At 30.5% G+C, this 27,934-nt stretch overlaps 1 protein-coding gene across 2 annotated transcripts in view; it reads right to left on the bottom strand.

Annotated features, from left to right (window-relative positions):
* Nucleotides 1-15,635, bottom strand: part of LOC121121286 (expansion) — a 152,981-nt gene extending 137,346 nt beyond the window's left edge. For both annotated transcript variants that reach the window (XR_011781260.1, XM_071890173.1), the window contains exon 1: nucleotides 14,898-15,635. Coding sequence is in view for 1 of the 2 variants with exons in the window: in XM_071890173.1 (XP_071746274.1) it covers nucleotides 14,898-15,358 (461 nt within the window). In the remaining variant the exon portion in view is untranslated. The remainder of the gene's footprint in view (nucleotides 1-14,897) is intronic.
* Between the last annotated feature and the right edge of the window lie 12,299 nt (nucleotides 15,636-27,934).

Below are 27,934 nucleotides of genomic sequence, written 5' to 3'. Positions count from 1 at the left end.
TGACATTTGATGCCCCTTACTTCATTCTATGAGCAGATCAACTCCGGGGTTACATCATGTAACGTCATATGTACTTAACAAACATACAACATATATCTACGAAATGTGAACATCATTCACAATGGACGTTAAAACTTTGAGTCTCAAGGCCCCGGTACCTAATTAAAGCCAAAGACGTCACTTTTATTTAATAATTATTATTATCATTGTTAATTCAATGTACTGAGGAATAAATAATAATAATTATTATTCAACCTTCTAGTCAAATGAGCAGGACTGCATGAAATCATCACCTCCGTCATTTCCCCCTAATTGCTTTTCATCCTTGAGTACATAATATATGAGTGTAAGAAAAAGAGAGAAAGAAAGACTATTTAATATACCTACAATACATGGATTGGATATATGTATATGTACTTTTATATTTTATAAAAAATATTACGTACATCAACTTCTTCAACACAATAAGAGGTGACATTGAGCTATGCCTTAAATCATCAATCCCTATGCCAATTTTTATTTTTCAATTTCCACACTTTTTTAAATATGAGAGGGGGCTGAAAAATGGCGCCAATCAACACAAAAACAAACTATTGTAATATTTTTGAAAATTAAATGTGGATAACATTTGTAATGTTGTATCAGTCCTCATTTTTTCGGTCCTGCCCAGTCTTAGAACCAGTTCTATCAGTCTACGGGAGACGTACTTAAGACTATCGATTCTTCAGACTGTCAGTACTAGAACTGATTAAAAAAGAACTTTATTAGTCTTAGGACTAATATGTAAGACTGAACGAACTAGACGGTACAGGAGTCTTCATTCCTAAATACAGACTTACACAACTCTAAAAATTTGTATTCTTCAACAAATTATATCCCATTTCTATCAATGAGTCATTCAGAGTATCCCTTTGGGTCTGCTACAAATTGTAGTTAAAGTAGGCAAAATTGATTGTCACAATAAACTAACAAGAAATTGAAAGATAGATCAATGTTAGGACACAATATAAATCTCTTAAATCAAATAAAGGTTTGAAACTATAAATAAAATCCGTAGGTTTCTTAACTCATCCTACAATATTGACATAAAAACCATATAATTGACTCGAATATGTTTATGAAATATTGGAGATATGTAGCTATTTATGAAGTAAACAAATGAATAGGGATGATCATTTTTTCATGATTTTTGTTTAAGATTGTCTTTATGTTGATGCATCCCATCAAATAATTTTTGATCTTTTTATACATTTATGTACATTACAGTAGATTGGTTCTTATTTTGATTCAAAAATATAAGGTTTGAGCCAAATTAATCAATCTTTAGAGGTTCTTGTTCACAGTCGTTGAAATTGTAAACTTTACAATTTTATGAAAAAAGTATAATTTTTACCGAAATAAAAGTCAATTTTATTTAAAATAGAGCATTTTACGACTAACATCTATTTGAGAAGTAAAAATATAGTTGTAACCAAATAATAATTAATTATTTTTGGTTAAAAAATAACAAATAAAATATTGCTGTAGATAGGGTTTTTTTAGAAGTATTTTTGATTCTCTTTGATCGTACTCTACCACAATTTAGTACAATTTAGCCATATCGGACTTACGCAAAATGTTAAATGGATGTCATAAGAGAGATTTTCAATAACTAATATGTAATAAAAACTAGTCTAGTGTACAAGTTCGAACTGTTTTATTTCCTAATCCGTATCTCCCAAGGATAAATGTAGGAATTACTACAATGTCGATCTTCAATTCCAATAAGGACTTACACTTTTAGCTCTGCAAAAAATCCTCAGTTTTACTTTGCGTCTTTTATGCAACTTAGATGTTCTCTATTCAAGAATGAAAGGATAATAATAACAGCTTTGTAATACAAATACATTGATCAGGTTGCAACTACAAAAAATATAACGCACGCCAAAAGTCATATTTTTTAAAACTATACAATACACATAAAGATTCGTCTTCAAGAAAATGTTTACAAGGAACGATCAGTATATGTATGTACAGTGTACACTACATGACCGCAACTCGTTAATTAAACTTCTTTATGTCTAGGAGTCAAATCCTCCCTTGTCACGGAGGAGGAATTCACAGAGGTAACAAAAAAGATCATTGGATGATTTCTTCTATGTACAGAACATAGATACATACATGGTTTACTAATTGTGAGTACAAGCGTGACAATAAGACATAAACTGATTGCATGTGGGCCTCTCTTTTTCCTTCAACTTCAAGTCCTTTGACTACTCAGTACACCTCATCTAACCACCATTATTTAAACACCAATTTGTATATCACTTGAGGCTCTAATTGAATTTCCTTAATATATATAGAACCATAGTTTCCATACAAACCCCAACTTTTAATCATGTTGGTTCAGAGAGGGAGAGAGAGTTATATACATATTTAATAATATATTTTGTAGATTATTTATGACACAACCAACCTTGGTTTAATCTCTTATCTTGTCCTTACTTTATTTTCTATAGTTCAAATATGTCACTAAAAATTAATCATAACACTTCTCAAGTACATTCGTCTTTAGTCTCTCTCTCTCTCTCTCTCTGACATGTAGTAAGTCAATGAATCATTATTTATTGAGACAGAGGGGGAGGGAGGGATAACAATAACAAAATGACTTGAAAAAAATATATTTACTTCCAAACATATGAAAGTCTTAGAGGACATTTCCAGATTTAAATAATTAAATTTATTTTATGTCATCGTATTTTGTTAATGCCTTAGAAAATTGGTGAAATACCTACATACCCAGCTGGGTTATTACAGGGTGGGGATTTTAAATCCGGAACAATCTTGGACCTCAATATCTAAGCAATCATGAGATTTATGCTTATGAAAGTGTGCACGTCAGATTAAACTCAAAAAACTATATAAGAAAATATATAACATCCTTGAGATGTCCTTCGAATATGAACGCATTATTGGTTGCCACTGTCCCGGGGACACGCCCAAGCACGCAAATATCTCCATTGATTATTATTCTAAAGAACTTAAATTGTTTTTAACAGATGCAGTGATGCTAGAATTTTAAATTGGTTGGTTTGTCAAATAGGATAGTTGAAATTGGATTAGTTCCGTGAAAACCAACATTCTTACCACCCTTATGTTTTGGCAAAATAAACCAGGCCTCTTAGCGAGTGATGTGTCGGTCCTTATAGAGGACTGAAAACTCCTGTCTTGTCCACTTCAGTCTGAGTCTGGTCCAGTTCAGGTTTAAAACTATTAAAGTTCGGTTCTTGAATATATAACTTCACTTTATTTCTTTAGCTCTAGTATTGACAGTCTTAAGGACTTATCCCAAGGATTGATAAGACCAGTCCTAAGGCTGGAATAGACCGAATAAATAAGGACGGATACAACACTACTCCTAGTTACCCTGATCTGAGCCCCCGCACTACTATGTTTGGGGTGTCTTGTAAAGAGTGTCTAAATAGCGTGCACATGCCACTGTTGACTCGTTGCAGGCTTCCATTCTTCGGGTATTGCTCAACATGGAGAAAAAGTTTCTAATCAAGACCTAAGATAGATTAAGGCTAGGTTGGAGGCTGTGTTTTATGCTGGATGTGGCTGATTTAAGTACTTTACTTCACTATGGACCACTACTACATGTAAGAACAAAATATTTGTGCATTGCTTTATTAATTTAGGGAAATATATTTATAAATACATTAACCTTAAATTTTCCCGATTTAAAATCTCCAACCTGTATATATATAATAAACGTATGTTATTCATAAATAGGTTTTGATTATAGGCTATAATGGCAATAACCTTGGACGTAAATTATGAGGAAGAGCTCGTTAAGCCTATAGTCTTTATTTTGTTTCAGAGAAACACAATTTAACTACATAAATGTATAATGTTTTTTTCCCTACGTATTCGCTCTGTGTATACAAAAATGGTAAAATATGTGTTTACTACAAGGACTTAATGACCAATTAACAACCTACAATTTTTTGTACATATTTTGTTTATGTAAATAACAATAACACAATTATAACTACCTTTCTTTTTAGGAATATATTTGCAAAAAATATATTCCTATTTATCAAATTCCCTTTACAAAGTGCATTTCATGTTATTAAATTGATTACTCATTTCATTTATTGATTCACATGTAGAGGTTAGTTGTAAGCATTAAATAACCTTACATATCGTCGAATAAATTCTTATTTTGTATTAGATACATTTTTGATTTAAAAGAGTAGAACGGCCAATATTTAACTTGTAGACTTTTGAAGTTATATTGGTTCAATTACAGGGTGCAGAACATAGATTTAATCATTGAATTTTTATATAGTGATACATTAAAAGATATATTTCTTTCTAAGTCGTATGTTGACTAACTCTCCATAGTATCCCTCAGAGCATAATATTTCTAAAATATTTGCAGTTCAGTCTGGGTCCGGTCCAGTTCGGTTCCAAAACTTATAAAATTTGGTCCTTGTTGACGTCACCTAATTGTATTTATTCTTTTTTATTTAGTTCTAGTAATGACAGTCTAATGGACTGCCAGTCTTAAGCAGCCTTCTCAAGGACTAGTTGGACCGGTCCTAAGATCGGATTGAACTGGATCAAATATATTAGGACTGACACAACACTAATGACCACTATTTGCACAAATCACGCATTTATGAGACATGTTTGTATTGAACTGTACCACTTCTTCTTCCTGATTGGGCCACTTCCTTGACAAATGGATCTATAGAGCAGAAATACTGAGGACAGCTGAAAGATATCATTTTCTTGGGTTAAAAATTATGCGTGAATCTTAGTCGAAAAGCTTCTATCCCTCCTCTGTCCTCTAAAAAAAAGAATTTTTTTTATACCAAGCCTGAGTGATATTTGAAGTTTGAGTCAATCACCAAGTTGTACTCAAACTTTTAATTACTTATGTGATCTTTTGAGCATTTCTAGGCTCACACAACGGTTTACTATTATTTGTTATCAAATTAAAATCAGCAAAGATTTGATACCAGGGAGTCCAAACCTTTTGCATCATTTCAGAGTCCCTAGGTTTGGTAATCTAATAAAATTTGATAATATCTTGATCACTTGGATAACCTTGCGGAGATCCATTTTGGAATCACTTTCATAGGAGGTCAAATTTTGGACACACCATGACACTTGATGGATTCTACCATCAAATACACGTTTAACTTACTTCAAGCAAATCCAAATGACGCACATCATTGATCCTATCATTATGAGAACAATATACCATCTAAATACTTGAAATTTTTTCATAAAATCCGACAAGAATTCGACAACTCCTTGCAAAAAAAAAAATTATATAATCGTTTATCTTTCATGATTCATAAAATCATCTGTAGAAGTTTCATTTAGCATCATTTAAAATGTAAATTATTTTTCACGGTCCACCTCTCAGATCTTTTAGAATAATAAAGTTGTTTTGCTGTTTGATATTTGCTCCTAAAAAGGCTTCTTTACAGCCTTTTTGTAATGTTTTTGGTTTGAACAGGTTATTTATAGCAAGAATACTGGTTGTTCACTGTAAATATACCATTTAAAATAATTTTGATTGGTTTTAAACTGTTTTAGTCACCACATGTCAATGATATGAATAACTCTACACCCACAAAAAAAAAAAAAACTTGAAAATGTACAATTTCGATAATAAAATATGTATATGAAAGGATAAGACAATTTTTGAATTTATTTATTTTTTATTATTTTCCACTAAAATTGCAGATGTTTTTATTTAATACAGAAAATGAGAGTTCAAAGTGCAAAAAAAAAAAAAAACCTTACACATGAGTTAATTTAAACAATTTGTTAGCTACCTTGTGCAACACACTTCTGTTCTGGACAAGAGTTTCCTTATCTCAAGTTTCGGATCACGAAATTTGTGAAAGTTTTTTTTCTTATTTATTTTTTTTTGCATTTTTTGTATTCCTTTGGAAATGATTTCATTTCTTACGTTTTCATCTTAGTAGTATAGTGATTAATATTTTCCTATGTATATGTTATATATGATAGTAAAATACGTACTTCAAAATATTTTCCCTTTCATTGTCCAAAAATGAAATTTCTTTGTTTGAAACACCATGCGATGTTCTGATCGCGCAAAAAATTAATTATATAGTAATCAATTACTATTCACTCAATGTAGGTGATAACATCATTCCATTTCATTTCACAAAGGTCATCATTGCTTTTTTTTTTTTTTTTTTTTTTTGTGAATCTTCATTTTTAATTAGACTTTCGGCAGGAAAAGTTGAGTAATGTTTCTAATGAAGCCAAAAAAAAATAATATGGACGAAATGAATATAAATGTAAGTACATTGTTTGTTTATCATTCGTTAAATATAGCTACGCCCTTATAAAACTCTCTTCGAAAGATGATGAAACTCAGCAATACATTCTGTTACAACACGCATCTTTGTGTAAAAAAAATAATTAAAGCACGAAGATCAATTTATTAAGTCATCTCTTCATTCATAGATATTCGTAAGTAGATCAGCTTTATCCGTCCGAGTAGTGGTTTTTTTCTCTGTCCCATATTTTATGAAAGGCCAATTTTTTTTTATTCAGATCAACCGTCATTGATGTTTTCATTATATTAAATAAAATAGATTCAATAGATTATGAATATCTGAATAACCTTGAAAATATAAACAAGTAAAACAAATACTGCATAAATATAACGTTCAGAATAATTCAGAATCTATCCATCCATCTATTACAATATGAAATTTTAACCATTTAATTACAATATATAATAATTTGAAATTGTGTTATCCTTTTAATTTGACAATCGAGCTCAGGTATATGAACAATTTTAATTAATTCAGGTGGGATTAATAGGATTTCTGTGTTCCCCAAGGGTTAGAACCAAAGGAAAATCAAGGGAATCAAAGGAGTATACTTTTGACTTGATCCTCAATCTCAAGCGATGCTCAAATTTGGAGTTTTGTATTCTTGGAGGGATGAGAGATAGGAAATTCCTCTGAGCGATCTCTGTTTAACCTCTGTAGGTCATCATTGTACCATGTTCAAAATTTAATTTGAACATTATACACAATTTATATCTAAAATTAGTATAGAATGCATTTTAAGGAAGAATTTTTTTTTGGGACTGAACTAAACCGATTTTTTTTCCTTCGGACTGATCAAGTCTAGACCGAACTTTTTGCTGCAAAAATTAGTTCGATCCAACAAAAATAATAAGGTCCACAGACCGGTCTACGATATCCATAACTAAATCCTAGACTAGTATCTATGTATTTATAGACATATATTTATTAATAGGGATTCATTAGGAAAATAAAAGAATAGAAAAAACAATAACAACTAAGCTCCCATCACAAGTAGCTCTATGAGGTATTTAATGTGAATAATTACATGAAGAAGAGGGTGGGGTAAGTTTCCACGCCTTTCATACATACATTGAAATGATAGAGTGAAGAATCCCAAACGAATACACGTAGAATCTGTACTGTACATCAATAGGCATGCTACTAAATACTACTTCCTCTTAATTGAGTCTTTAAAATGTCATGCTAGTACAAACATAAAAGTAATAAATAGCTACACATGTAGGTATGTCAAATCCAGGGAATGGCTCAATGCTCAAGAATGAAGCCCACTGTGTTTATTAGTAAAACGGTTGAGAGTTGTACATAATCTTAAAGTCTCCCAAATTGCTCTCTAGTTTGCATTCTAAAGAGTGTTTTTTTCTTTTCATAATCTGTTATCATTATTATTTACTTCTTTTGCAGATAATTATTCTTACCGAATTTATTAACTTTTACTTTGCGCGAAACCTCCACCTTGGGTCATTTTTCCTACATTACATTATTTAATATATAAAGTATCATTATTTAACCTACATATGACGACAAATTTGAGCTCTGTACCTCAGTATGTGTCAAAGTTATTGTCGTTTTGTGCTACCTTGACCTCTCAAAATTGAAGGGCCTCTTGGTTTGACAATATATAATCTTCATACCAAGTTAAATCTAGTTCAATCTTTCACTTTTATTGTAATCCGGGTGAACAATAGACAAACAGAGGTAAAAAAAGTAATCTCCGTATAGCTTCGAGGGTTGAAATAATACAAATAATGCTATAATTGTAAATATCTATAAGCATTTCTAAATTATGTTGATGGCAATACTTTGATCAACTATTAAGATATTAAAATTATATAGGGGTGCATAGCCTTCCACAATACAGTTATTAGGAAAAAAACAATAAGTTATCCATCAATTACTTCGAACAGCTGGTAAAAGACAAATCCCCTTTTCAAAGTGACAAAATATTGAATCCCTATTTCCCCAACATATCATAGTTTTAGTTGGCCACCAGTTGTATGCCCTCGCACATACGCTTTCTTTTGGTTTTACTCCAAGCACATTTAAAGCCTAAATAACAGTATTTTATAGGACGTCAATAAGTTTTTAGGTTGGGAGTTGTACTGAGAGTGGTATTCGTTCTTGGACGTTTAGTAGTTTTTATAGTTTACTTAATTCTTGAAGAGAGAACATCTTAATCTAAAGTAACCGTGTGTGTGTGTGCTAATGAATGACGGAGAGTAAAACTGATGATTTGTTGGGAAGTTATAAGTGCAAGTGTTTGGACTCTGTGTAGAATTAATGATGTCATCAGATTCAGTCCTATCTATCTCTTTGTCGGAACGGAGTTGGATTAGTGTTTATTTCCTTTATTTTACAGCAGCTTACTGCTAATCTAATAAAACGACATGACAGCTAAGCTGCTCTCCTCCCAAACATGATTCAAATTGTCAGTGCTATCATGTCCTTTTTGTTTTTTTTTATTTTACTCTCATAACATTACTGACTTGTTTTAATTCCAATTTTCTTCAACTTTAAATCATTTTAGGTGTCATTAGAATACATTTTGTATTTTTTTCAATTGAAGAATTGAATTATATGTATAGAAAAACTTAACGAAAAAAATTAATTCCCAAAACAATTGTTTCTGACTTGTGATTGGTTCAAATACGACATACATATCTAATCAACTTGTGACAGCTGCTTTGAATTATTGGACAAAATTAGAAATAATTTATGAAATGTTCTACTATAGGATAAGTTGCAAATATTTGGAAATTCGAGTTCTTGGGCTTTTAATATAATATGTAGTTCCAACAAAGAGCTAATCTATTTAAACCCATGGGCAAAATGACGTGCAAGAACAAGCCACAAAGTCTCACACAGTTTGAAAAAAGAATATTATCTCTTTTAACACCTTATCCAATAGTTGAATGCAAAAAAAAACCTTAACAAACAGTTTTTTCAACATGGAAAGAAGTTAGTTGTGACTGCATTTTTGAAAAAAGGAACAAAGAATGTTTTGAGTATCTTCCCATTTGTCTTCAAGCTATTTAAAGATTTGTCCTTATATGTATATAGAATTCATCAATGGAATAATTATGCACTTATCATGATTAATTAACAATCATAATGGCCAAACAAACAATAGTACCTTTGACTTTATAAATTCCTCGCTGCTCAAAATATTCCCTCTCTACCTTTCCTCATATAACATTGCAATTAAATCATTATGAGGAGTCCAACAACGGAAAGAGAGAAGAGATAATTTAATGACTCTTTAAATTCGATATAATAACAAGTAATTACTTTTGCTCAACCGTAACTCTATGATTAAAGCACATTTCTAAGCTACTTTTCTCACAAGCATGCCCACGTATCTATGTTTAATACATATAAACATCCTCAAAATGTATTCGTCAGCAAAGACTACTAGGAAAAAACACAGCTTATGAAGAAAAAAAAATCTGATATTTTGCAAGGTAATGACATTCAACTTGATCAATTAAGTGACTTTGTCATATGTGTACTTAAAAGAAAGGTCAAATCTTTTTGTAAACTGCTGTTTTTTGTATTGTTTTCTATTGTATGCGCACACCTACTTAGTCAAACTTGACAAAACTTTGCAGATTCTGTATATGATTGTATCATTCAATTGGATGATGAAAAACCTTTTTACTGACATATATATGTATTATTTTTTTTCTTTCAAGATTCCTCCTCTTTCATGGTGTTCACATTATACAAAATAATACTTTTTTGTCAATACATATTTGAAGAAAACCTTGTGCCAAAGTTTATAATAATATATTTTCTATTTTAAAAAGCGTTCCTTTACCTCATCAATAATATTGATTAGAATATAAACTTCCTATGCAATAATCAGAAAAAAAAACCAACAAGGAATACATTTAAAAAAATGTGATTTATTGTGAGTGAAAGTTAAAGCTGAATTGAAACCCAAGAAACTCTTTCTTGTAAAAAAAATTGAATTTTTAAATTTGGATACAAGGAACTTTAGCCTACAGGGTACAAGTTAACTTCTTTAAGGTACTGTAAGAGTGGGATGTATCCAAACATATACTTGAACTTAAGAGCCCAAACCAAAGAGGAAATAAATACTTAAACGACGAAATACGTCAATGAGTTGGCAAATATATCAGCTGACAAAATGTGTGTAATATGACATCACATTTGTTTATTTTTATTACATTCATAATCGGCGATTCCAATTAGAAAAAAGAAATTCTACTCAGACTGTCTCATATGGCGTACCTATTAAAAAGTGAACAAATTAACTTCTTTCCTTTAGCTGACGTTGAAATTATAACACCCCAAAAGATAAAGTAACATACATTAATACTTTGGCATACGTGATGAATTCGCTCCTTGACGGAGCTCGTAAGTTAAAGGAATTTATCATCTCAAAAGAATTGACCAAAAATGATTAATTTTGAAGTGGCAATCGTGTTCCGTCACTTAACCTCGACCAACTCATATCTTAATAAAAAAATCCAATGTTGTGGCACTCATATCTCAAGGTAATACTGTATCTTTGTTTCTACCCTTTGCCCTAGCTGATTTGGATTGCTGTAGACTGAATATGTTTGTACTATGCCGACCGGCCAATGGAATCCCAAAATATTCGTATCTATGTATTTATTTCACTATCGCCTGATCTCTTCTCATATTGTAGTAGTTAAGTATTTTCACTTATCTATAATTATAATCATTTGTTAAAAATTGACCTTATTGTCTTATTTAAACCAATCACGAGCAACCTGAAATGGTTTTGTGTCTTATAATTCCAATAGATTACCAACAATTGACTTTATATTCAGCCCCTTATTTAAGCAAATTACAGGCCATGTAACATTTATTTGAAAATTTACGGGGTTTTTTTCCAACTTGAGATTCTTTTTGGAAAAAAAAGAGAAGATCTAATATTCATTTAATGACACATCTAACGACTTAAAGTTCTTGCACAAATTGAAGAAATATATTGAAATAATGAGAAGTATATACATATTTATAAGAAACAGTTCAGTGGGTTTAATTTTTTTACATATGTGACCCGCCAACATAAATGCAAGCAAGAATGATTTTTTCCAAATTGAGTGTGGATTGCATTTATATTCTTTGAATATCCATTTATTTTCATCCATTTCCAGCAACAAATTGTTTTTGTTAACCCTATAGAGGGGCCAAAAATTCCACTTAAAATAACCAAAGTGGATTGTCAAAAAAAAATAATAACACATTTTATTTAAAAGGTCATATCGGAGCCAATATGAGACTTTTATAACAAATAAAGGTTTTAAACTATGGTTAAAATTCTTGCGTATCTATACTCATCACACAAATTTGAACACAAAGCCTATAATTTACTGTAATATGCCGTAAAATATTGGCTTATATGTAGACATGAAGTAAAAAAAATAAATTGATATATTCATGATTATTCTTCAAGATTGTTTTTATGCAATTAGTTAGTGAGGCTACTAAGAAATATAAAAAAATATTAATAAAGTTGATATTTATTATTGACTTTGCATATCTCGTTTCAAAAATGGCTTCACAAGTTAAAGTGAATTTAATTCTTCTCTATTGGGTAATGACATTATCCAAATAATTATTATGGCCATGAATGTGCAGTTTTTTGAAGTAATTTTATTCATATAATTTGGCTTCTTATTATTCATGCATATATTCATGTTTATGCTTTAATTTTACAGAAATGACATGAATATATTTTGATTACATTCCTTGAGTAGCAAACAATAAGAAACAAAGTTGTACACATTCAAATTGGACTCTGTCATGAGGTCACTTTACCTTACTTTTTTCCACATCACTTAATATTTTAATAAAATTAAATTTTGTCATGACTATTTAATTTTTGTTAATATAAAATGTAAACTTTCCCACGGTTAAGATGTGTCTGTCATGTTGGTAATTACTACATACATACATACATATATATATATATATAATTCACAGTCATCGACTCAAGAATAAGTAAATACATAATATAAATTAAACTGCTACCTAATTGAAATGAATGTATTTTGTGTAGTCTGCCTTATATTGGGTGTTTGTTTGCAAGCAGTATTCATTTCATCAATAACACTTACATCCATAAAACTGGTTTTGTTCTATTTTTGATAGCTCCTTGCAACAGATTTTAAAGTAAAAGTAGTTGACATCCTGTAAGAATAACAAAAACACTATTTGCAATTCTTTACCGTTATATGTGCCCTGTCAACATAAAAGCAAGCTAGAAAGATTTTTATCAAAATTGACTATGGATTACTGTAGTAATCTTCAACAAATTATAATTGTTAATGTTGATCCAGCAATTGTTATGATTAACCCTTTGGAAATGTCCTCAAGTAAGCAAAAGGTATTATCCCAATAAAGAATGATAAATTGATGAATTATATTTGAAAGGCTCTATCAGGGCAAATATAACTCCCTTAAAACAAATACAGATTATAAACTATACTTAAAATTTTTGGGTATCTTAACTCATTCCACAAATTGAAAGAAAATGCTACAATTGACCCGAAAATGTGTACTAAATATTGGGCATTATGTACATATGAAGTACAAAATGATCATAAATAAGTGAGGACGGAGTGCTCGGAGAATTGAAGTAAAGTATACATTTTAAATGAGAGAATTTGAGACTGACTTTACAAACAAAGTCATGGTTAAGTCCTCATTTGTTGACTTATCAAACTGTTCCTCTTAACAATTCAGTATCCTTGAATTCCATGCCCTTAAGCACAAAAGAAGAAGAGGATTTGTGTAGGAGGGGAATCAAATGATGTCTTCCTAGCAGATAACAGAGTACATATGTAGATATAAACCCTTATAATAATAACTTATGCAATTTGACGGGTTTATTATAAAAATATTTCCAACAAAGAAAATAATTTTCATCCTTTCTTTTCCTTGCTTCTTCGTACATATCTTTGTACGTTATAGAATGTGAATAGAAGGGACTCGGGAATGACTGACTGGAAAATGCACTGGAGATAACCCTATTATTACCTCATTATCCACATCATGTGTACTTTACTCTGCTTGTGCTGCCTATGGAGAAGATATTTGTGTACGTATATAGGCTCAAAATCTCCTTTTTACATTTAAACACAGATTGACTCAAATATGAAGATACTTACAAAAGGTCTTCTTCGGATAGTTCACTACTAAGTCTATGTAGCACTCATAGTCATAATGATAATGTAAGCAGCAAGAGTTAAAAGATGGTTATTTTCGGTGTGGGCGTGAATATGGTTAGGAAAAATTAGGGGATTCGGGTATTGAGATAAATGGCTTTAATATGTTAATTTAAGGTGTTTTTGAGTTCTTCATTAGGGGTGATAATGGTTATTCATTACTACGGGGGATCTTTTTGTATTCCCCCCCCCCTCAAAAAATATGAAAAAAAAGATATGTGTAGGGATGTTTCAAAATAGTGTGAAATGTATTACATATACCAGGGGCGTTTATTATATATATATAGATTATTTTTTTCGGGAGGGGGGGGGATGACTTGGTTTCAATTTTATATATTAAGAAGTCTTTTGGGAAAAAATCTCAAAAATCCATAACTATTCTCAAAAATTAATTTTTTTTGGAAAAAAAAAACAACTCAAAAATCCATATCTATTCTTTTCGAATTTTGTTTTTTGATACTATCTTGTTGAAGCTTAAAATTCAGTGTCAGTCATACAAACACGGAGGCCCTCAGAGCCACTGTCGGCTGCCATAATAAATTTCAAATATTTTATATTCTGCTCTGCTGAATAATTTGCACGAATGACCTTTTTTTAAGAGAAAATTTTTTGTTCATAATTTTTTTTTTTTGATCCTAACCAAAAAAAATCTCATAAAAAGTAAAAAAATCCTTTATATGTGTTGTTGTTGTTTTTTTTTGTGGGGGGGGCTACAGCCCCCACACCCTGTTGACGCCCCTATATACCCTAAGCATATTGAAACAAATAGCAAAAGTAGGGCTATGATACTGTTTAAAATGTTCAAAAGTACAAGTTACGGTATAGAATTACGATTGGGAAGCAATTAACTCCATCATTCATACTAAGGGCTTACATCCATGACATAAAAACTAAACTATTTTAGTAATAAAAATTTAAGGAAATTTGTTTATTTGATCAAAAATAATCAGTTCTTTGAACCATTATTTTATCAATATATAAACAGTTTTATCACGGCTCAAGTATGTACTATTCATATGCTGTTTGAACAGGTTATATCTTCATTAAGAAGACTATTTGAAAGACATTCGTCTATCTTTTCTGATAATGAAATAAAATGAAATGTCTCTTCTTCAAATAAAATCAGAGCGAGAAAAAAACAAGCGTATTGCATAATTTTAGATTATATTTGAAGGGCGAAACTGGATTGGTCTTTATTTAACTTGTTTTTATCATCATCAATGACTTGATTGCAAATCACTCACACACACACATATATTTTAACAGTTAAAATAATGACCACAGGAAATATCACTTCATGACTTACCCGTAAGTTTCTCCGTAGATATTTTCATCCTTGGACTGTCCTCCACTCGAATACCCACTACTATCCTTATTACCATTATTTGGTTCACGATCCTGCCAACGTATCTTTTGAGGTTCCTCATGAAATCTCAATCTGGACACAAAGCCATTGCCCGAGTTATTCAGAGCCTTACTACTGTTGGAGGAATGATTATTGGAGGAGGGCCGTTTCTCGGAATATTCGCGTGTACTACTTTTACTCCGAGTCTGACCTCGGCCTTGTTGCTGTAACATATAAAGGAGCTCCAGATTTGTTTCCGAAGTGGTGCCGTTTCCATGCCGAAAGGTTTTCGAACGGAGGAGGCTTTTAGTATTTTTTTCATTTTTCGTGGTTTTCACTTCCTCTCCACGAAATTTACGACGACGCTCACGCTCTTCTTGAGTTGGTCTTTGAAGTGTGGAAAAAGTCCAAACTCGATGCATGATGAATACACTAACTACTCTTTACCAACTAGGAATCAAATGAAAGCAACAACAACAAATAATCAGCAACAAAATATGATAAAATTTGTGACACTCCTTGTATGTACTTAATCACTTCATCATAATCCTCACTTCTCCTCTATAAACCCTTCCAAATATTAACTCTTTTAGGAAAAGTAACTTTTTTATAGGTAGGTAACTAATATCCAAAAAAACAAGAACTATTCTAACTATAAAAATATCACTTTAACTCTTAAAACATGAGCAAATAACTACTAAAAGTCTTAACATTTCGAAACCTGAAAGGCGCGTCCGCAAAAATCACTTTTCCGCGTCCACCACCTTAACATGCCCGTGACTTGCTCCTTCTAAGAAACTTCAACGCCTTAAGAGAGACTTGAACGCACGGATAACAACACAGATTATAAATCCCGCTTTTGGTTCTGTTTGATCTATTTATCATTTATATTATGAAGGTATCTACAGATGTACAAATATAGGTAGGGAAGTTGACTGATTTGATCAATTTCTGTATTTCCTTTTATTTAAAATATAAACTTTGCCCTCGAGAATTATTCTTTGATTTCATGTTTATCATCAATAGTATGTTAAAATGACCAAAGATTGATTCTCTTTTCATGTAGATTGACGTACATAATATCCCTTCTGTGGAAATAAATAGAGATGGAATATATATATTAAAGGGAATCTCATTCTTCGAGTCTATTTATTATTCAAATACATAATTATTTTTAACATACAGCGTTATTTGAGATATTAAATGCATGCACGAATTATAGAGAAAATGATGTAAGATTGGCTCGTTGAATGGGAAACGTGAATTATTTTTTTGAGAAAAAAATATTTAAAAAAAGCCATGGACACGTATAAAAATTAGTTATGTAGTTAAGTGTTGTATCCGTCGTTATTTATTCGGCCCAGTCCATTCTTAGGACTTTCAGCACTAGATCTAATTTAAAAAAAGAATAAATAAAGTTGCGTGACGTCATGAATGGTTCAAATTATTATAACTGATATGTAGGACTGAACTGGACCAAACTAAGACTGAAGAGATGGTACTGTAGTCTTGAATCCTCAATAAGGACATCACTAAGCTAATGTAATTAGATAATCATAAATAAACCTCATTCCGGAATCGATCAACTCTTATTCATGGGTGTGTTTATACGATAATGTTGGTATACCACGTCGATGCCTTTATTGTATCTCGCAACCTTTTCTTTCTAAAAAACAACAACAAGAAAAAATGGCTCAAAATCAGTTAATAGTTAGTCCATTTTTTCCAATTATGAAAATACTATTCAATAATTGTTTGGAATTGTTCACAGCTTAAAAGGAGTTCATTCTAATTCGACCAATCAACTTTCAGAGGTCGGATTTGGGCAAAAGAAGGATAAACATCGACAGCTGACAACAAAATACAGGGTAATTTTTTGTGCTAGTAAGTTAACGCCATGATGAATCATATGAATATACAAATCGTAGACTGGACTTGGGATTCAGTCGCAACGTGGATATACATCTACCAAAATACTTAATTACAAATTAAAATTTACGAACAAGATATTCTTTATAAAATAGACATAAAAATAGAATGGAATAAAATACTAGTCAGTCCATTAAAATCAAACGCACCAATATTAGTTTTTTGTAAACTGTATAAATTTTTCCCCAAAATTGAGTGTTGATTACATTTGTAATCTTCAACTAACTATTTTTCTTTTCTTTCAAAAAATTAATTAATTTGTATATAGAATTAATAACGGGATATCTCTGACGTCCCGTTACACAAGGTAGGTATACTATAGGCTCATTACAAATCCACTATCTACAAATAAATTGGGGAAAAATATGGTATAAGTACTGGGTTGATCTTATTGGGTGCTACACATTTTATTATTTTCAATCCGGAATGACATTGCTACAAAATCACAAAGGAGGATAAAGAGATATTTTATCAGATCAAGCTGAGACGGTTTGATAAAGCGAAGAAGATTTTAAATTTTCTCAAGGCCAACAAAAATTCCTAAAAAGTTTTGATTCTTCCTGATGATTTTTTTTTCAAAAATAATGCTACTGTGATTAAGCAGAACTGCCTATCTCAGAATGTCTCAGCTTAACTGATACATGCTTTCAAAACAAAAAATTCAGTGGTCAGTACAGGCGAAGTCACCCTCCCATTTTTGTGGAGACGAAGGAGCAGCTCAATGCAGATGCTTACATTTAACTTCTGGATGAGAAAGTGTTATCTTGGGCTGGATAAAAGTTCGGGTACAAATTTGTTTTCTCTCGAGACTGAGCTCCGTGTCATCACACTATTAAGACCCAGGCCTTCCTGATAGAAAACTTTTCGAACTTTGGGGACCTCAAATTGTGAACGCCCTCCTCTTCAGACGTGACCACTTGGACTACTCTATGTAGGTGCTTCCGGAGGAGAGGGTGTGTGTAGAAGAGTACCTTGTACTGAAGAGTGTCCAGAGTGTCTCTAGAGGCTTCCTTCCAGAAGGAGTGGACCAAGCTCGAATCTCATTAAATAGTAAAGGCATGCAATGAATTTAAACCTCATATTGAGGGTATTATTAGTGCTTAGAGTTCACATATTGTATAAAAGTTGTATGGAACACTATTTTCAGATGATTTTAGTAAATTAATGTCCTCACTAAACCTCTGGTTTAAATTTTACTCTTGAAAAATTGGAAACAATAAAAAGTGTACAACAAGATAAGATCCACCTATATTTGCAGGCTACATAAGGAGCCAGCAGAAAATGCTATTCATTTATTGCAGATGAGTATTTATTCACGAAATGGGAGAAAGACCATTAGACAATATTTGAAAATCGTTGATGAAGCTAATTTTTACTGGTCGTCAGATCAATAAGTTATCACAAGTGAGAGTAATTTGTAATTTTGTCTGTCTCGAGTTTTGGAATTTGGTTTTACATTTCCATTAAAAATTCCAGATTATTTTTCAATTTCAAAAAGTATTTTCATCGAATATATAAATTTTTAACACTTTGTAAAAATAAATATGTTCATTTCAAAGACAAATGAACATATACGTCTTAATTATATATAATTAAGACTTTGTAATCTTTGGCGATGGGTGCATGTTCCATCCTAGATGTTCTGTACAATCAAAATACCGTCAAAGATTTACAACATTTATGCCCATATCACAGACGCATGAAGAAGGCGGGAATAAACTTATGGGACTACTGCATTAAAACCTTTGCTACATGATATATCATTTTGAAGTGAGAAAATATTGTAAAATTATATTTAGCATATAATATTGCATATTGTTATGCCTTTTAATGGAATCAACACCCTAACTAGGCAGGACTGCATTACTTAATGCGACCTGTTAACACTTAGACGATCTATTAAAGATTAATGCAAAAAAAAAAAAACGATATCACTAACAGTTTTTCTTTTTCTAATCTCAAAACTATTAATTTTGTTACATTTTCCCCCTTTCCAAGTAGTGACACTCTTGAATACCCCTCTCCTTTAAAATCCTATTATTATTGTGGGTACTCGCCATTAGCCATTGCAGCGATGTCCGCAAGGGATGGGATGGAAAGGGATGTAGCTCCCCAAACTGAAGGAAATTTTATACTAGACTAGGAAGAATGATCACTATGGAAGAAGAAAATTTAACGTAAAGACAGAGCAAATACTTTTTGAAGGATTTTTTTTATGAGGTTGTCCAATCAAATTATGCAAAGGAAGAAAAGTTTAAATTTTTTAAATTTTTTGATACAAAAAAAAAAAAAAAAAAATTATAAGCATGCGGATACTCCTGCAATGCCACTTAAAATAAGTAAGCTATGATTTATTTGTATCACCTATATAGTTCAGGACAATCAACAAGAGATTTGAAGTATGTATTGTAAAAGTCTGTAGCTAGGGGTGTCCGCATAATTATATATAAATATATTGTATTTATTATAATTATGTTATTTCTTAAATGTTACTTATTTTGTCTTGGTTTTTGGAATTAAAAGAAATATAGAAAAATAAAAAATTTCACAAATACATAAGTATTCACAAAAAATTTCAACAAAACAAATTTTTGGTAAATAATTTCAAAAATCCATAATTATTCACAAAAAATTATTTTTTTGGAAAAATATTTGAAATTTCGGAATATTCAATTTTTAGAAAAATATTTTAAAAGTCAACAGCTGTTCACACAAAATTTCACTTATAAATTTTTTTGTTCTGTTGCATAATTTTTCTGAATAATCACAAAAATTATAGAAGAAGCAAATATTCCTTTACTTTTTTCGGGAAGGGGGGGGGTTTGAGAATTAGCCCCTCCAACTTACCCCTGCAGGCGCCCCTAGTAGGTTACTTTTTCATTTATGGGTTCCAATAAAGTAAAACATACCACAGCAATAGACATAAATGTGAATAATGTATTTGGAAAACACCAACATAATACTTTATAATCCACAACATGGTTTATTGATAATTATGTTATTTCTTAAATGTTACTTATTTTGTTTTGTTTGTTTAAATCAAAAATATTCCCATTGAATCCCTTTTGGCACTGTATTTAAATGTTATATTTTGTTGATGTGTAGTACATTTGTATTCATTTCTTAGACTTAAAAGTTTTGAGTTTAAAATGTAATACTTCTTACGTCAAATCACATATGCATTAGAGTGGGTTTGGAAAACTTTGGGGGGGGGGTATGGGGAACATTGGTAATACTCTACATAAAAAAACTATTCTAATCCCGAATTTCTAGACAATTGAACGTATTTTAAAGGGTTTCCCAATTCATTGAAAACTTTATTTATAATTATCTTGCGGATTATAAAAATATTATTCCCATTATTACCAATTATGGTGAGAAATTTGAATCATAGATAAACTTTTTATAATATTATTAATCTGTAATAATTAAATAGTTCAAAGGTCCCACAAATCAATGTTTCGGTTAAAACTGGTGTTATTTTCATCTTTATGTATCAAGAGCGAAAGTATAATAATTCAGTACATTTTAATTATTATTTATCATCAATATTTAATGAAAAGTAAGCCCTCTTAAAATTAAGTTAGATGATATTGCAGGGGCGTCTGCAGGATTTTAATTGGGGTGCAGGGGGCTTTGTTTCTATAATTAACTTTAAAAAAAATATCGATAAATAAACTTCAAATATTTAATTTTTAAGAGTTTTTTTTCAATAGTCCATAGCCAATCACAAAAATTAAATTTCTTAAATATTAACGAAAAAAAATCAACATTAACTTTAAAATTGTACAGCAGTTCAAAAAGAATACATTTTTTGAAAAAAATTTCAAAAATTTATAGCTATTTAAAAAAAAATTATATTTTTTGAAAAAAAATTCAAAAAGTCATAGCTATTCATATAATTTTTTTTTTTTTTTAAATCTCAAAAATCCATGGCTATTTACAAAAAATTTCAAGTATTAAATTGTTTAATGCACTTCCAAATTACCTTTTTCTTAAAAAGAAATCATTTAAAAAAAATTTTACCTCCAATTTTGGGTAAAATTTTTTTATCCTGACCAAAAACATTTTTTTGTTTTTGTCATGCATAACCATATCAAATAATAAACAATTAAAAAATGTATAATATGTATTTGAAAACCTCTGATACCCACTTCTTGGAGCTTATATTCTGTCAAAGTTATTTAAATACCAATACATAGCTGTTCACGATACCAAATTCATCAAAGTTGATCAACAAAACAATTCCCCCTAATATGTATATCAATTGAGAAGCTTAAAAATATACAAGTTATGTATTGAAGAGTCTAACAATAATTGATATTTTCTTTAGACAATAAAATGCTTGCTTTCAACTGATCCATTCAAGATTCATAAAAAAATATATTACAGAATAATTACGAATACGCACATATTATCTATGCTTTAAAATATACGTTTAACATCCAAGACTTTTGACGTGATATAAATAACTTGTCCAAATATTTAAATATTTTTTTGCATTCCAATTTTTTTTCCTTGTAGACATACGTATAAATTATAATTTATGGCCTAATTTTTGCTCTTTGTTAAAAAAATAAAGTGCAAAATAAAAGTGGATCGTGATGATGCTTTTAGCTCTTATTTTGTAGAGTGTGTCCTTATTCCACAAATTTCATAACATGTAGGTGTTATTTATAAGCATAAAATGAACCTTTAGCAACACACATAGAATATAGCTATTTATATTGTTTCATTTGGATAACATTATCAAGTAATTTGTGAAGAAACAGAGGACTCGAAACAAAGACAATGAGTAAGACTCTAATATCACGAAATTAAAAGGTACTTTATTCTATAAGTGAGCCACCCTTAAAATCCAAAGAATGGTTTGTTGTTGTCAAAGTAATGAAGCATGTTTATAATAAGAGGTATAAAAGGTTTTAGTTATAGAGTACATTTAGTAAAATACGTCATTGTTTGTTGGGTCAAAGGTTATATTTCCTAATTGTCATATATACTATATGTAATAAGTCATAATAATAATAAATATGGATATAAACACTTTTCCATGTCCAAAATATTGACTCATACTTTGAATTAGTTTATGATCATTTGCCAAAAATATTGTCCAATAGTTCAATAATAACATAATACATCACTGTATTTTTATGCTCAATAAATATATTTATATGGTTATATTATGGGCAATCAATACCACTATATGTAGAATCAATCATTCTTGTCTATTTTATTAATAAACCTTATTATAATATAAATTGAATATTTAGTTGAATTAAAGAGTTATTATTGAATGCCTGCCTTTTTGATTGAGCTTTTGGTCAGATTTTATATCTTTTTTTCTCTCTCTAGAAAAAGTTATTTTTTTCTAGAGGATACATAGATAGTAAAGTAAATTGCGTGTATTTTTTAGTTGACTCGCTTTTTTAGCGTTGATTATCTGAAGAATCCATTTTCTTTTCCTCAGCTGTTGTCATTATAATTTAACTCTTGACTAGTTAACTTCCTTTCCTAATATATTCAAAACCTGATTGAACATTCTTGTGTGCTCATAAAATATGGAGAGTGACCTTGAATATTTGTTGTGGAGTTATAATCATAAGTCCTTGTTGTACTCAAAAGTAGAATTGCGGATCGACATCCAAGTTATTCTTTCCAATGTATTTGTTTATTTCCTTCTCACCTCCTCCCTAGATAGAGTTGATTGTAGCTGATCTACTGAAACGTCATGATAGTGAAGTTGCTGTCCTCTACAGCATTCTTCACATTGAAAGGGTTACTAAAGTACACAGAATTTTCATCACCATACATAAGTACATATTAATGGGAAAACATTAAATCAGAAGATAAGAAAACAACACTCCAGATCTCCTTCCTTTAGGTATTTTGCTAATTCTTCCATTAATTCTTATCAATCACGAAAAGCAGGTAGTAGAGGGGACAAACAGCTCATCATCATCTGTAAATTTGACATAAAATGGTTCAAATTATTTTCCGTTATCTTATTTATGAATCTGCAGGATACAAGGTGGGAGATGAAATATAAGGATAATTGTTATCATTTATGTCAAGGTAACTAACGCAATAAAAACATATTTATTATTTTTTTCAACTTATTGAATCGTTACTATGTACAGGGTAAGGACTTTAAATCCGTATATCTTAGGATAATGTACATCAAAATTAATTCAGCAATATATAAATTTTTTGCTCATCCATGTAGGGATCTATAGTGAAGTCAATCACTCAAACCATCAACTCTACCTTGATCACACCCTCCAATCTGGTCCAGAACCTGTACAGGCTTTGATGAAGAATTCGAGAATGGAAGTCTGCAAGGAGTCAAAAGTTTTATCTGCAGGTTATTTGGGTTCACTCTCGAAGATGCCCCACACATAGTAATGCAAGGGGTTTAGATAGCTAGGAGGCCACATATCCATTCATTTTAATCGTGTATTCCATTAATTTATTATCAGCTATTATCCCAAAACGATTTTTTCTCTTCCTGGCAGATGTTCCTTACCCAGCAGACTCCTTGAAAGCTTTGTCAACGTCGTAAACAGGGCGTAACATTTGACATATTCATAAACTCAATAACCTCTTTGAACGTGTGCCTGGTACATATGGACATAATAATGGTCTCACAGTGTTCGTATTTGGAGGAAAACTCAAGAATTTTGTAAATTTTTTCTTAAACAGTTTTGTCAGCTGAATCTAATGAACAATCTAACAAAAGTATAGATCTCAAAGTTGCCAAAATATTGAGTTCTAAGCTTGTCCCGGATGTAAAATATTCACCCTGTAAGTACAGCAGAGTCTGTGACTATGAGTCCCTCAAGGGCAGCTGAAATTATATACAAAAGATAAAACAAAATCAGTTCTCCAAGTCTTATATTATGAAATGATGCCTATTTTTTTAATGCATTTCAATATTTAATTAATATTTTGTTCAATTGATTGTTGCACACATATGCACCTATGTATATCGGATGTAATAACAATTATATACATATGTATGAAGTAGGTGGAGTTTTGAATCATGGATACACAGGCTTGGGGTATTTACAAAGTGAAGGATGTTGTAGCAAATAAATTAATATGTAGACATCTTATATCATCTTGGGATATTTGACAAATGATTAATAAAAAATAAAATCCAAAAGAAATATTTTGTTCCTTCCAAATTCTGAGATGATTACGGAGTGGGCTCCCACTTTTTAATTATAGATGTGAAGTAACTTCCTTCTCAACTCAAATAAAATATTTTTTTGATTGATTTATAATAAAAATCATGTAAAATGTGTGTACTTATTCTTAGTTTATACACCATCAGATACTTAAGCACACTAACTCTTTGACATTTGTTACACTTTACCTTCCCCATATTTTGATACAAAGGTCTTTCATTTGTGAAGTCTGCTTCTTCTTTGTTACACTAAATAATATTTTACACATTAACATAGAGGTAAAAATTAGGGCTTCTCTTTCGGGATCATAAGATATCCAGGAGTTTGAAACTTACGGTAAATCCAATATATATATATTTAATTTCAAATATTAACTTTTTTACAGAAAATTTCAAAAATCTACAATTTTTCATAAAAACTTAACAAAAACAGTGAAAAAAATTAGGTTTTTTTCGAAAGAAATCTCAAAAATCTAGAGCTGTTTACATTTTTTTTATAAAATAGTTAAAACTTTTGGAAAAAAAAGAGAAATATTAATTTTGTATAAATAAATTTTAAATATTAAATTCCTTCTAAAGAAATTTATAAAATACACAGCTATGTAAAAAATTTTTTTTTTTGGAAAAAAGTCAAAAATCCATATCTATTCTCAAATAATAAATTGTTTTTGGAAAAACAATTCAAATATTTAATTTTTCGAAAAAAATTTTTACAAAATTCACAATTATTTTTAAATAATTAATTTTTTGGGAAAAAAATACAGCTGTTTAAAAAAAATTACGAATATGAAATGTTCTAGAAAAAACGAAATTTTTTCTTTAATTTGGGTGGGGCTACAGCAACCCTCCAGCCCGCCTTCTACGGACTCCCTTGCTGTACGAAGATATATATGATCACAGTGTGAGGCTATAAAAATTTGAGTGGTCTAGGTAGAACAAAACATTAAAACCACATAATCAAGCAAAACATATGAACAAATTATATTGAGGAAAGGAGCTAAAATGGTTGTCCGTGCGTAGGTTTAATGAAGGTGATTCATATAGCAAAAATCTGATATCAGGAAAAAGTATCATTGGCAGAGGTTTGCACACTACTGAGTGCCCATTATATTCATATATATTTCCCCCGAAAATATGCTTGTTCGTCACTTCCTATTTCGATATATTCTTTTTGCGGATCAAACCAGATTACGGAACTCCACATACTAATAGTGATAATGATAAAAGCCAAGCAAATGGTAATTAATGTATTAAGGGGTCAAGCCAGGGGAAACTGTAAAAGTAGTCACTTAGTGGAAGTAACTGTCTTAACCAAGTTTCTGTTTTTGGAAAAATCTTTACTTTTAAAACTAAATATGGCTGATCAGTGGAGTGACACACATGAAACAGCTGTCTTTTGATGGGGTAGCTGATAATGTACATTTTATATTCTTCCTAAAATATAAAGCGAAATATTCAAATGTTACAATATTCATTATTTATTAACAAAATACAAATATTTTCTGGTAACCCATTCAAAGACAATTTCCAAGTAAATGAGAAAACCCATGGACAAATTTCAACACAAAAGCGAAATATAATTATTTTTCTCAAAATTGAGTGTGGATTATATTTGTATTGTTCGACTAACTATCGTCCATTGCTATTAACAAATTATTCTCATAAATCCTTTGTGTTCTCCGCAAACTGCATTAATAAAGTACCCAAAATCACAATATAAAATGCAAAGTTGACAGATTTTATTTCCAATATATAAGTCTCTGAATTCAAATAAAAGTTCTTTACTAAAGCTAAAATTATTGGATATCTTATCTCATCCCCCAAATTTGAAGTGGAAGTATAATTGAGTCAAATTGGGATTGTTTCCTTTGTAGATTTTTGTTTAAAATTGCTTTTATGCTGATGCTCCATATATGTCCTAAATGTACCTGCATATATATCTATTGCAATCTTTTAAAAGTATCCTAAAAAAATTCAAACATTTTTCTATTTTGATCATTAATATCATCGCTTCCTATGGAATATGAAGGTTGACTTCAAATGATTCAAACGACCATGAAACATTTTTTAATTTTTCTCCCCTTTATCATTTCTTTGTTTGTATGATAATGAAAGTTCGTTATCATACAAATAAGTATCATATTCTAATGCGTGAAATGATACATAGTTGTAACATTTTTCAGATTTAATTATAATATTTGACAACGTTAAAGACATTTTTGCATATATTTTATGTAACGGGCAATACTAATGTATATTACAATTTATTTCCCTAAATTAATTCAGCAATTCACCAATCTTTTTCTCTTACATGAGAAGAGTCCATAGCGAAGTCAATCACTCAAACCAACCCCCTCCATTTTCAACCACAGTCTCCAACTTGGTACACACCTTGATGAATTTCTCGTCCATGTTGGGTAATGCCTTGAGAATGGAAGCCCGCAATTAAGAGTCAATAGCATTATGTTCACGTTATTTGGACTCACACTCCAAGATGTACATCATATAGTAGTTCAAGGGTTTCAGATTTGGGTAGCCAAGAGGCCACATATCCCTGCATTTTAATGGTGTATTCCAAAAACTTATTATTAGTTATTAGCCCAAAAAGATCATGAGTCTTCCCTGTAATATGTCGGACCCAACATACTCAATGAAAACCTTGGCAAAATAGTAAATAATTTATTTGGGAGCTTTGTTTACTCAATATCTGGTATACCATTAGGGGAATCCACCGGATAATATATATATATTTTGGGGGTGGGGGCGGGGGGGAGGGATTGTTTTGTTTTTGGAATATTTTTGAAAAAAAAACCCAAAAAATTTCAAAATTCTACAGCTATTCAACCAAAATTTTTAATATTTAGAAAAATATTTCAAAAATTATACTTCAAATATTACATTTTTTCGAAAGAAAAAATCAAAAATCCACAGTTATTCACAATAATTTTAAATATTAAATTGGCCTCTCCAGCCCACACACTGCAGACGCCCCTTACCATTATGCCTTCACTGCGTTCGTATTCGGATACCATCCCAAGGATTTTGTATTTTTTCTTATACAATTTTGTCTGTTAAATCTGATGAGTACACTTGTATAAACATAGATTTTAGGTCTTGCAAGATATTGAGATCTAAGCCGGATATAAAATCCTCACCATGTATATTTACACAAATATACTAAGGTAAGTAGGTAATTATCAATATAGCTTACGCTGTTTTGGCAGAGACTCAAACAGACGTTTTAATATCAAAGTATGCACATGTTATAAAATTCCAAGTACATATCAAAATGATTAATACCTACTTTTTTGATAACATATATTGTAATAGTAAGATCAAAGTGGTCAAGGAAAACTCCAAGATTGAAATGTAATAGAAGGAAGTGATTAGATAATTATTTGAAAGAAAATCTAGACATTTAAATGATAACATCAATCGGAATAAGCATTAGACTCACGACTCCTAACTTTATTCTTTCGTCATGAATTATTATTTATGAGGGGCTTTATTTTAAATAATAAATAAATGCATAAATATATTCAAATAAAGACCAATTATCATATCATTAAATATATTTCAAAAGCTCATAAAACAGTACATTACTATCTTCCGTAAGACTCCTGTATCCATTTACTGATAGGAATAAATCGTTTGAATGAGGCTTTAATTCACAATGCTATAGTCTATATAGTTTATGTGGCAAGGTACACATTATATGTAAGTAGCAATAAATAAATCACTATAAATAGATGAATAAAAGTAGGATTAAATCCTAGAAATTCCACGCCTTAAATGCCTCGTTGGTAATGGTAGAAGAAAGCAAAAGATATATGTAATTAAAGTAGTGCAAATTGTTTTTACTGCTACATCAAATTCAAGCATA

This window comes from Lepeophtheirus salmonis, chromosome 7, assembly GCF_016086655.4.
Source record: "Lepeophtheirus salmonis chromosome 7, UVic_Lsal_1.4, whole genome shotgun sequence".
Lineage (NCBI taxonomy): Eukaryota > Metazoa > Arthropoda > Copepoda > Siphonostomatoida > Caligidae > Lepeophtheirus > Lepeophtheirus salmonis.
The sequence above is the reverse complement of the archived record's forward strand: the minus strand, read 5'-3'. Positions and strand labels throughout refer to the sequence as shown.